Source organism: Oxyura jamaicensis, chromosome 1, assembly GCF_011077185.1.
Source record: "Oxyura jamaicensis isolate SHBP4307 breed ruddy duck chromosome 1, BPBGC_Ojam_1.0, whole genome shotgun sequence".
Taxonomy (NCBI): Eukaryota; Metazoa; Chordata; class Aves; order Anseriformes; family Anatidae; genus Oxyura; species Oxyura jamaicensis.
In genome coordinates this window covers 161,769,366-161,782,633 of record NC_048893.1, presented here as the reverse complement: position 1 = coordinate 161,782,633, position 13,268 = coordinate 161,769,366, and the positions used below count along the sequence as shown (strand labels likewise).

At 40.5% G+C, this 13,268-nt stretch overlaps 1 protein-coding gene across 8 annotated transcripts in view; it reads right to left on the bottom strand.

The window, feature by feature from the left end:
- KLF12 (Kruppel like factor 12) overlaps window positions 1–13,268 on the bottom strand; it is a 240,533-nt gene that overhangs the window by 165,597 nt on the left and 61,668 nt on the right. For all 8 annotated transcript variants that reach the window (XM_035320664.1, XM_035320712.1, XM_035320694.1 and 5 more), the window contains exon 2: window positions 7,096–7,159. In XM_035320664.1, the coding sequence (XP_035176555.1) occupies window positions 7,096–7,116 (21 nt within the window). In that variant the 5' untranslated portion in view covers window positions 7,117–7,159. The remainder of the gene's footprint in view (window positions 1–7,095; window positions 7,160–13,268) is intronic.

Below are 13,268 nucleotides of genomic sequence, written 5' to 3'. Positions count from 1 at the left end.
TCCACAGTCTGTGTCTTTCGAGGGATTTACTGTGGAGTAGCCCATGAGAAATCAGAGCACGTTAGCTAAGCTTTTGGAGCACATCTCCCAGTTTAGTTCCTTCCAAAGGCAATCTAGCTTTCACATCCCAAGGCCATGCTACCAGGCAAAACCAAGCATAGACAGAGATTCATGGATGCATTTCCAGATCTAAGCTACTACGGTAATACACTCGGCTCACTTTCCAGCTCTGGTCTGGACTAGCTGCCTCCAAAACCTAAACTGGCCAGTGGTTTGGGAGATTGGTCATTCCAGATATATCTGGTAACAGCAGGGACAAATTTGCACCGGTTCATGGGGTCCTAACACACGCTCCAAGTCTGCCCCTTCAAACAACTAGGCACAGAGCCTGTAACTCACAGCAGACACCCTCTGCTTTCACACCATGAAAACACCCCTGCTGCTAGGTCTCTGATTATTTCCAATGCTTTGACCTGAAAACAGGGAGCACCAGGAGCATCACAAAAGGACGGGAGGACACCCAACCCCAGCAGTACGGCTGCAGCAAGTGTACTCTGGAGGCAGCTGGCCCCAGCTGGCGTACACATGGGGATTTGGCATCACTCATACTGGGGGCACAGTTTTCTCCCAAATTGGATGCGTTCAGCAAGGTGGATACCGTATGTCCCATGTTTATGCTAGACAGTCCTGAGGTACTAAATACAGAGGCAGTCAGAACTGAGGACATGCTTACATAAAAATTTCTTAACTCGAGTTTTTACTCCCAAATGAATTTCAAGAAGAAATCTCAAAAAGTAAAACAATGATGACAGGGAGACATTCATAACTGGAAACATATGAGCTCAGTATGACTTAGGTTAATCAAAAAAAAAAAAGTTAAGTAATCATAAACCAAGCCTTACAATCCACAGCTATAAGTAATATAAATGATAGATGTCAACACATTTACTAACTAAAAATGTAAGGAGATACCTATTAACTTTCACAAGTAGTTTAACAGGCACTCTACTGCAATGAGCCTGTCAATAGGTGCTCAATCAGACCCTTAACCACAAGCTTTCACATACATCCATGATTTATAAACAGACTCATTATTGTCAGCTAGCACTTCGTGTAGCAGTGATCTAGGCAATGACAGCAAGATCTACCTTTACTTTACACTGGCATTTAGCAAAATTAACTTGCATATTAGAAATATTCCATATTTGGCTCACATCTCGACAGTTCTGGAGTAATTACTCTCCTGGAAGCCGCACTACAATGTGGAGCTTCAACCTCCCCCATATGCCATCTTACAAGAACACCGCTGCCGTGCTTTTTAATGTAATTCTCTATTCCTCGTGTTTAAAAAAAAATGTTTAATAAACAGGATTTGAATTCAACGCTGCTGAATCAGCCCACAGCTGTTCCAAGCAGAGCAGAAACCCATGCAGCCACCAGGAAGCAAACCCCACACGCCACCGCTGAGCAGCTGCTGAGCTGGAGATGTTTCTCCCAGTTCTTAGCAAAGCCTCCTGGACAGCTCTGCACTGACTACTTGAAAAAACAAACTTATTTATTATATATAAAGGACCTCTTTATTTATTGATTTTAAACCGAAGCTTGAGGCTTCTGCAGTAGACAAGGCTTTGACAGGGAAGGTCTAACCCACCTCTGCGCCTACTTCCATTGGCTTTCTGAAGTTTGAGAGTATGTAAAAACTACAGCTACCTTTAACCACTACCTTTTATTCTTCTGAAATAACACTTTGCAAATATATATATTGTTTTGCAATATAAGTCTTAAACACAATGGTTATGATCTTCCATGGACATCTGCACCCAGTCCACACTGGCAGGAACAAAATAAAAGCACAAAAACCTCAGAATTGCAATCCAACTGGGTTTAAACAAGGTCAGGTCACAAGCCAAACACCAAATACGATTAGGACCCAACTCTGATGAACTGGTTTGATGTGTATATATGTGGGTGTGCTTTGGATACCTGCCCTAAGCCAGCTGCTGAAGAGCACTGTATAAACACACCGAAACAGTGGGGAAATGAATGGAACAGAGCCAAGACCCAAGACCCACAAACAAGAAATCAAAAGCCAACTGCACAGCAGAAATTTGTGTGTGTGGGGGGGGGGGGGGGGGGAGCAGAGCAGAACAAGTTTTATTCTGTTAGTAAGGAAAGCCTAATAGTAATGCTGAGGTCCTCCCAGAAATCCATTCATTAATTTTACAATGGCAAGGGGGAAAGGAATGAGTCCAAACTAATGCAAGTGTGTGAGGTTGAAGAGATTTGCCACAGACTTCTTCAATACCTTTTTTTTTTCCTCTCTCTCCTTGGAAATGCCGTAAGCAGTTTTTCAGCAACCAGGATCAGTCCCAAACATGCCTCACCCTGCTCACAGCTGAGCCGGGCTGACCCAGGGCTGAAGAGAGCACCAAGAGGCAGCCCAGTATGCTGCAGACAGCCTTTGCACGGAACAGAAAAAAGAAAGGACATCTCTGTGCTTTACATCTTTAAGTGACTGGAAGTAAAAGCAGATCTGTGCTCTGAACACGACTGAACCCCAGACAACAAACTGCCTCCTGTCTGTTGCTCCACTAAATATCTACCACCAACTGACTGTTAAGGGACGAAGCCTGAAAAGTGCCACACAACGGACGAAATCAAAAGAACTTCACAGCTTTTGTGCCTTGCTGAATTTGGCCATCAGTCATTTTTAAGTGGTAATTTGTTATGCGGCTTTATCCAAGATATTTATAATCATAATGAATTGAGACAAAACACCAAACTCCAGCCTCTTTGCCTTAGAGTAATCTAAATTGAAAAGAACATGACAGGAAGGACAGACTGATGGTCAGTGCAAGATAACTCTATCAAGATTAATATATTTTATCCCGTTCATGCTTCCATTTGTAATTATACTCCAAGAATCCACTGAATGATGTTGGATGTGAAAGACCACTTTAGAGCAGTCACTTCCTTTCTAGGAAAAGTGTGTTTGTTTGCAACAGATAGGGAGCAGACAGCAGACGGAAAACAAACACATCGCCTCACGCTACCAGTACTCTGACAGCAGGATACACTATGCAGACAAAAGCATAAAATCCTCTTGAAACACCCTCAAATATATCCAATAAAAAATAACAGCCTTTATCATGAGCAGACTCTCAAAATCACAGAAAAACGCAGGCTGGGAATCCAAGTCCAAACTCCATCCAAAACAAGGGCAGCTTCAAAGACAAATCAGATGGCTCGGGGACTTTGCCCAGTCCGCACGGGTGCCTGCGGCTGTTCCTCCCCATGTGCAGGACTTTAGATTTTCTTTTGCTGACCTTGACGAGGTTCCTGCCAGCCCGTTTCTCCAGCCTGTTGGCGTTGCACTGAACGGCAGCCCTGCCCTCACCGGGTCAGCTGGGTTTCTGCAACGTGGTCCCGCTCTGCACAGGAGTCAGGGAGGGTGAGGCAAGGGTAAATCGGAGGTAGGGAGATTGTTGAGATGAGATGAGCTCTGGAGATCTCAAAGAAGGTATCTCCTTGTGTTGAATACCTCTCTTTAAATGACTGAATCAAAGTTTGCTCTTGTTATTTTATTATTTTTTAAAGAGATGACACACAGGTTATGTTCTTGACAAAGCAGTACTTCTCAGGCTTGTCACATAGACCTCTTCGAGAAAATAAGCAGTTGGCTCTTAATGCCACTGAAATCAAGACAACTCTACACATTGTAGACCATTTTCTGAGCACGACATTATATAATTTAGAACATCATTCAGCCTGATCAAAGGTACTGCCCAGCAGTATTTCTGCAGGCTCTCCATGAAACCACAGTGTGAGGGGGAGACTGCGCCCAAGACCACTCATTGCAAAGGCAGGTCTGTGTTATACTTAATCTGAGCAATTTCTTCTCCCCTGTCCTTAAATTTAGCTCTCCAACCTCCTTTCAATCCTGCCTACTCCTTTTTGGCCTAAGGCCTTAATCTTTATGTTGCCCAGGTATTTTTGAGCTATAGTTGCTCCCTGTCAGTTACCAATTTCCTTATCAGCTTCTACACTGGGCTCTCATCTTCATGAATTTGCATGCAATCACTGCAGACTGAAAAATATAAACCTTAAATGTCATATTCAAGGAAGCAATGAATCTCTGGATTCAGTCGCTGTTACAGACAGCACAGAACCCTTGTAAACTGCGTGCATCCAATATACATGTATGCCATCCGGTTTATTTAGCATATTTCTTATTTTTCTGGGAAAGATTCATCTGACTTCTCTTTATGAAACAGAAAATATTATGTTTATATTTCCTCCAACAGTTGCATGTGTGGTTAGATGTCAGTTATTTATATAAAACTGCTTTTACATGCATTACGATATGGTTTGAGGCAGACCAACAAATAGATTAAATATATTGATATAGTTTATAGGTGATGCAATCCAAGACCTCTTTACACTACTAACAATATACCAACATACTCCTATTATTAATGGACAAAATTTGGCTTTCAAAACTTGGTTATCTAAACAGCATATTCTTAGCTCTACCGTAAAGTGAAAGGCTGAGGCAGGGTGCTGGGTGAAATCCAATCTCTTTCCTACTGGAGCCAGAACTTTATCAACTGATCTTAAAAGTGACCACGGAGAATCCCCTTCTACCTCTGTTACTTAAGTTTTCTGAAATCAGTCTTCCCAGAAAAGGATTTTTTAGTCTCAGGCTTTGAATTCCTGAAATTGTTCAGCTATATGATTTAGACGTGGTACTTTCCTAATCTAAAAGATTAACAGCTGGATTCAGAGTTCTACATCTGCAAAGACTGCCAAACAGAAAACACATAATGAAATAATTCAGTATCTCCTCCCTTATCTGCACAGCTTCCCCATGATTATTAAGGGATGTCATCAGAGGGACATGAAAGTAGAACTATGGCTTGAAAAGAAAGGTCATCCTATTCTGTTTTTCCTTCTTTCTGCCATCTCTCTGCATTGAGCCAAAAAAAACAAAAGCAGAAAAAAGATGTGAGATACAGAGATAGGAGTGCTACATTTGTCACACAACTACAGTATTTTCCAAGAAACTTGGGAAAAAGCCATATGACGTTTAGGCGTCTTTTAAGTTTGTCTGATTTGAAAGCCCTCTGCACATTCTGCTTACAACGGCCTGTCTCATGGATCTCACAAACCTTTGAGGTTTTCTGTCCTGGTGTCACTTCCCAGGCCAAACACCTAGCATGGCCCTCTAGTCTGACAAAGTTTCTCCTTTAACAATTCAACACAAACACGACTATGTTATGGTAGTGTCACTCTACGCTGTTTTCTGGACAGCGTGGGGAGCCTACTGCAACCTGCTGGTATCATCTGAAAATTATCTCTGGGTAAGTGGGTCTTTGTGCTCTCTCATAAATTTTCTGCCAGTAAAGTGTTGTCACCACACACACACCAGTTCATATATACAGAATTTTGTCACTGTCATTCTGGAAGATGCGAGCAAGGTTTCATTGGTATTAGTTTTTCACACTGCTATTTATAGTCAAGAGGTCTGAGTGGGGAAATGTCTGCTCCCCCATGATATGAGCCCATCCCAAGCTGTCACACGTTGGTATGGGCAGCAGTTGTGGGCTTGTCAGCAATAAAATCAAAGAGAAATTCCTTAATACTCTGCATGCTGGCTTTAGCAGGCAACAACTGCTGGTTCGTATCTGGAAATATGGGTCCCTGATCCTGGAAAGGAATTGTGGACATTACTACTGAGCTACTAATACCACTCACCATCTCTATTAAGGTTCAATTTTGCCTTCTGGAGGTTGGAGGCTTTTAGGAACCTGTGGTATAAAAAGCAGATATTCTACAGATGTCTCTAAACTAAAAGCTGTTTCAATGGCTGTTATTTCAGGAGACTGGATTCAAGTACACAGATGCTTCCCTCAAGCCTTGTGCTGCCTGTGAATCCTTAGGTAGTTAGAATCAGCACATCTTCTACCTGTTGCAAACATTTAAAAGGCTAACCCAAGAATTTAACTCTTCCTTATTGTATCAGTTGTTGATAGAATGTAAAACCTCTGAGCCACTCAAGCACTGATGTAACCAAACTATCATTGAGATAAATTAGAATCTCAGCCCTCCTAAAGTATTTTGCTCAGAAAAATAGAGGAATCGAGTTAAATTTCTGGCATTCAACTGACACACACTGCACTTTTGGAAAACTTTAGTTGCTGTTTCTTTCATTGCTCCTGCCCAACCAAGATTCAGAGGATGAAGAAAGCTTTCTGGAAAGAGGTTTTCCACTGTAATATATCCTTTCTTGACCAATATGGTTTCCAGAATGCCTTGCTTAATTGAGTTGCTGCGCTGCATCCCACTGTATTGCCACTGCAATTCATTCGATCCGGTGCAAACCCACAGGCACTGCTTGAACTAAACATCCTTGGCAGGCACTGTAACCAGTAGCATCCCAGCCAAAGTCTACAGTTCACTAGTCTGACCGACAGATGTCAAGGCCTACTGAATTTTATCGTCTTATAAAACAACAATAAAGTCAGCAAAGCAGAGAGGTCCACTAACAGATTTTCCTCTCTACCTAGCACAGAAAACAGACACTGTAAGGCACGTATCTCTGCACGATAAGAAAACAAAGCACCAAGATACCTACATATTAAGGTATCGTATCGTGTTTGACTTATTCAGCCACATTTGTTAACATTGAATCTGAGTGCTACACAACAACATATTAACCTTCATAGCCAGTTGTTGTAAAGACAATGCCCGTCTCATTCTCCCTTCATCCTTGCACAGAGTAACGCACCCCACTGTGTGTCAGCCCATTCAGACACTTGACTTCCAGGGCATTACCTGTTTCTTTAATGTACTACTAGGTTTTCCTTTGAACATTCAGGTCTGTAAATTATTGTTTTGCCTTTGTTTTTTTAAAGTCAGAAACTGTTGTATGAAGTTACAGTTGTGTCAAGCTAAAGTATTCCCCTGCCTGAGAGATAGTATGGCACGTGGAACTCAGACTGGTTATTTCATCTATAATGTTTTGTAATACAATGTAATTTTTTTATAATAGCAGTAATAGCTATAATGCATATGGTTGTAAAAATGTCAACCAACTTTTATGGCTTTCCTCTTCATATGAATATTCAGTCATCCATTCGTCCCTTAATCCACTTCAATCCTGAAAAGAAAAAATGGAGTAATTCAGTATTTGTGAGATAATTGAAAAACGGTGTATAATTGATGTATTTTCTTACATGTTTATTAATTTCTCAAATATTATTGTATATGTAAATAAAAATGTAACAGATGTCTGTTCCACAGTGAAACTCTGGTTAGGAGATCAGTAAGTTTATAAGCATTTTACAAAACTGGATGACTACGACACATACATATTATAGAGCTTTTTATTTCCTGTTAATGAATGATTTTACTTAATGTTTGAAGTGTCTGCCATTTCTAAGCTGATACTTAAGTGTACGAAGTCCCAGCTGCTCTAATTAGTCTTCAGGGCCCATCAGTATCATACATTTGTAGAAGTAAACTTTCTAGCAGTTACCTACTGTGAATCTTCTTTATTGGCATTTCCAAATGCTTTCCCAGAAATACTATGTGAGGTCTGGGCGATAACACATTAAAAGGCAAATACATTTATTAGTGAACTCAGTCATTACCTTAATTATTTCCTGTGGCTGGAGAAGACCATTAGAAAATTTGAATACGTATGAAAACATCATTATTTTAGCTATGATTCCATGTGAATATAAAAAATAAAATGTATATGGATAATTAAATACTATGCTAAACGTTTTGGACGTTTCTTCAGATTTAAAAAAAAAATACACAAATCCAGTAGTCTAACTTTTTTAAACCTTAGGGAAAAAAAAAAAAAAAAAAAAAAAGCTTTAGATGTCCAAAATTTAAATAGTCAACAATGTGTCCCAAACCTCTCGCCAGAATATGTGCATATATCTGGAAGCAAATGCTACTTACATATGTCTCTCTTAATAATGTAAATGGTGTGAAGTCAAGAATCTAAATCTGCTGTCAGAGTTATTATAAACAATCTGCTGTTATTTTTATATCATTTAAAATAAGGTCATCTTTCAAATAGCAATGGAGCATCACCTGCCTGTTTTAAATCACAACACAGTATTTTGTTAGTGCTGTATATATGATAACATGGCTAATGGGTTTCAAAAAACTAAGCAAACTTTTTACACTGAAAACAAGACAAGAATGTCCCTTAAAGATGTAAAATTAGTAAGTATTCATATACTGCGCTACTATTGTACTGACTGAACTTTACACTCTTATATTTTCATTAACATTAATACTGTTTTAGAAATAAAATTAAGTTCTAGACAGTCATATGAATCAAAAAAGGTTGCAAATTCACTATAAACATTGACCTCATTAAATGCAATTAAATACTGCAGCCTTAGAGTGTGCTAACTACTGTGGACCATTTGATACATCTCTTATGCATCTTGTAAACTGTCTTCTTTTTTATTGCTGTCGAATCTCCCTTGACATTATTTGGATTCCTTCAAAAATTTCCATTTCATGAAACAGATTTTATTTGGCTTGCTGAGCCAACAAGCTCTGGGCCGCAGCTACTTTTTGCATACTGGAAGAACCTCCTTTGAGTTTCTAGCAGCTATTTCTCTGTCCGATGTCCAAAAATGGGACAAGGAGACCAGTTTTTCTTTATCCTGGACTTGCACAACATGGTTATCTAACCTGAAGAAGAACTGATTTAGTCATCGAGTTCTTGTACGTTAAATGTGAGGTATTCAAAACCTTTGTGGGGTCTCTGTCAGGAAGACAGTGTGACCTGTAATTGTTTCCAGTTCTGCATGTTGTCTCATTATTGCTTCTCCTTAAATACACACACACACACTCCTACAATGCAACTTAGCTTCACGTCACACATGAATGCTGCAAGTCTCATTAGGTTAGCCGTGCTATGGTAATGGAGAAAACATGGATAAGCATTTCGAAACTGCTGACTTGCAGCTATCTAACTAATCACAGCCACAACTGTGTTTGCATTATTAAATCACACACAATGGCCCTCCTCATGAAAAACCTACTTCTTTAGCAATGACAAATAATTGGCTTTGCTTATTCATTCTCTTCAGGTTTGCACAGTTTACCAAGCACTGAATTGCCCGTTTCCTTCCACGCGCGGCATCACTGTGGTCTCCCCGCCTCGTGTACTCCAAACCCGTGGCAGAGTTTCTGTTTGTCCTTATCTTTGCTAAGAACAAGCAGCGCAGAAGGTGTTCCGGCAGTGCCACTGTCCCACAGCCCTGCTCCACCCCAGTACACGCAGTCAGGGTGTGGGACAGGAATCAGCCTCCTAGCTCTGAGACTGCCAGTAAGGCTGACAAAGAGCATGGATGGTGACAGGCAATGCACATCAGCCACAAATTCCACCCATTCTGGTCAAAGACCTCTTAATCGTGACTTTTTTAGGCTGCTTTTGGGGTGAAAACAAAGAGGTGACCATCCATCTAAAGAGGACTGCTCAACTGGCAACTCCACAATTCTGAGGCCTCATTTTCAGAAGTAGTGGAAAGCTTTGGCTTCACATGGGGCCAAATAGGGCCATCTTTCCTTGCAAATCTAATGCATCGATTCTGCCACGTGTCATCACTGTGAAATGCGTGCTGGACTTTGTTTTTTAGCTGTTTACAGTGAAATCTCAGTTTCTCCTATCAGAAATATGAAAACTGGTATGAAAGCCTAGATAGAAGCACATATAGCATTTTAGATTTATTTATTTATTTATTACCAAAAGAAAATCTACCACCTGACACAACTTCACGATGTTTTTATTTGAAAAACCTTTGTGCTAAAAGGGTTAAGTAACCTTAGAACAAAGCACACAACAAACCATCAGCCTCAACCCAAAGAAAGAACTTTAAGTTGCAAGCACTCTTATGTCCACTTCCAGCCAAAAGCTAACCATCTTCTTCAGACTCAGAGTTCGTAAGTCTAACCAACACCACCAAAGATCAGATTTCTTCTTCTATGGGAAGAGAAAACCAAAGAGAAATTAAAACACGCAGTCCAGCCTGAAAACATTTCTTCCTCAGAATAAATGCACTCGTAGTCCCACCGTGGCTGACATCCCCACCAACTGGCGGAGTGGCGCAGGAGTAACAGACACGTTACTGTAAGTAAGGAGCACGGAAAGCGCTTCAGGACAATCGTGCTGTACGTATTTCTAGACAATCAGAGGCTACCCTATGTGTAGAGATGCCTTTCTATGTAGAAGCAGACTATTTTCAAACACATAAAAGCATGCCAATTCATTAAAATACTAGTTCATACAAGTATCACTTTCATAATCTCTTTTATGTCCTACTAATTTTTAAGTAAATTCTCATTAATACAGGTACAAACGATTCCTTACATCATACTCCCCTCTTTCTCGTTCGGGCAGATATGGTAACATACATATGGAAAAGATCAACTAAGTCACAAAGTCAAGTAATTTGCTGAATCGGGACTTAGTAACGTTTCTCTCTACGATGCAAATCCCATATTTGGGTATAACCATACCTCTGAATCACTTTCTTGCACCATTTATTTTACTTTAAAAACATACGCACTTTTCTTGTTGAAAGCCCTCAAAATCTGCACTTACACTTCTCTAATCCCTTCCACAGGCCTTGAGTCACATCCAACTTCCTGAAGACAAAGCGCAGCTTCTTCCAAACTCACCAAGGCCACCCTAAGCACCAGATAAGGCAGAATAATTGAAAGCACAGTTTCAGTGGCGTACAGAGACCAAGGAGCACTGGTTATCATCAACACAGCGCTGGGGATGGCTATGTGTACATTAATAGTAACCACATACTTGCCTTTTTCTTCCCTACATTTTTGGTTCTTGCAGGGAAATTCATAAGCTCCATAAACCAGATATTCTACCGAAGCTTAAATAATATATATTACATACATATATATAAAAACAGCTACAGATTTTAATCTGTTCTTTACATTCAGAACCAATAAGGGATAGGAGAGGCTAAAATTCAGCACATCACTGTGCTCAATCAGCATACCCTAAAATCCACCTGCCTTGCACTTTGAGCGCCTACATTTCTTTCCTTGGAACTAGCCCCAAAGATCTTCATAAACTGGATTCTGTACCACTGTAACTTAAGCTAGGCAAAATACTTTGCCACCAATTTTTCTGTAGAAAACTTAAACAACTTTAAACTGCAACGTGTGCGTCGATGTCCCACCAGCCGTCATCACAAGCTGCAAGATGAGCCAGATAATACAGCTTTAAACACATTCCGTTTAGGTTAAATGTAACTGGTGCATATTTTATTGACCTCACAGGACCAGAGCACTTTCCTATACATTTTGTCACTACCTAACTGTGATCGCAAGGTTTATTTTGTTCTCAGCTGAAGTTTTTGCTAGTCTTTGATAGTAATTTCTTTTGAAATGAGGCAAGCGGAGTTTCTTGCTCCAAGACCACCACCCCCACCCCCAGCGTCTTACTCTGACATGGTGCCATGATAAAAATAGCTTAAGCTGCTCAAAATATTTCTGAAAATTAACTTAAAGCTTGAACTTCTGGTTTTCGCTGGTATTTTAATAAAAGTAAAGAGAAGCAGGAGGCAGCAAGTGGGATGCTTGTTGCTAGGTGATACCTAGGCTCTCCTGAACTCCTACAGACTGAAGTATTTATCCAGACTCCCACAGCGAATGACATCCAGCGCAGAGAAAGAAGAGACACATGCGCTGACTGAAACACGTCCTGATTCAAGGCAGAAGCAGCCACTCTGCCACCAACTCAGTCCCTGGGGTACAGCAAGACAAGGATGCTTAGGGCTAGGGGGAGGCTGACGCAGCTCCTCCTCAGCATCTACCTGACTTCAGCTGGAGCCTCACAGGGCCCATGGGGAGGCATCTCCAAAACCAGCTTTTCCTTTTACAACAAACCAGACCTGTCTCTGCTCCACGAGGGGCTTGGAGGCATGAGAAACTGCCCCCTTCGCCCATCTGACTGCGAAGCTGTTGTTGTTTGTTAAATCGCAGTACTGCAGCAACAGGTTTGCGCTGCAGTGGGCCAGATGTGGATGAATGATTCATGAAGGGAACATACAACCTTTGCGAGAAGCCTGCGTGCCATGCGTCTTCCTCCTCCTCCTCCCTTTGAAAGGTTTATTCAGTGACTAAACTTTCAAGCAGTGCTTACACAGTCTTTCAGCAGAGAATTAGAGGAATAAACATTATTCTTTACCGGGTCTTATATTTGACATTAATGAATTATGTAGAATTACACCGCTTCAAGGATAAGTCTCAGATCTTCTGGGATGAACAGATGAATTTAATTCTCCCTGCAACTCAAGGACACAGCTTGACAAAAATCACATGTAGAAATCCAGTAGATTTCTGGTGATGCAATTTTAGAGAATCGTTACTCTGAGAAAGACGATGTCTTTCAGTAATGAAAAAACCTGCGACAGTATGAATGTACACAAAGAATTCTGGCATGGCAAATGAAATAAGAAACTTTGCAAAGGCAAAAAAGATTTAGCAGTTAAAAACTGTGAAACTAGTGTCTAGAGTCCTCAAATGCCAGGATTTAGGCAACATTCGCTGATCAACCCAGATGAGTGCTGTAAATTGGAGGGGGCAGAGAAAAATGCAGCAAAATAATGCAACTCCCTTAAGTTTTTATTCTAGGAGCCGTGGTTACCCTCAACGCTTTCAGCTGATGGAACGGGTAGCTCTGAAATCTTGATATTCCCTTCACAGCTCTAGCTTAAGTAGAGTGACATTGGTTTTTGTTAGATCTAAATAAAATAAAGTTTTGATAAACACAGTCACACATCACTTCAGACAGCTTTGCTGACATAAGGAAATGTTTGTGTTACACGCTACACGCACGTAGCACAAGGTCTCTTAGATCACCATCTACCCTCGCACGCAGTTCAAACTCCACATTAGAGTTAAAATCCTGTTTACCAGCCTGCACACACAAAGTAAAAGGACTTAGGCCTGCTCATATTACAATCATTACTTGCAATTTATATATATATATATATATACACACGCATATACACACATTTACATGAATATAAATACATAAGAGGTGCACACAGACACAGAATCCTGATGAATTAATAAATTATTGTTTTGTAAATAGTTGTCTTAAAGAACCTGCAGAAAGCATACTTTCTAGTATATCATCAAAACAAGACAGGAGTTTTTAGTTGAACTCTGAAATGCACAGAACTGGAACTAAGAAAAGTAATTTT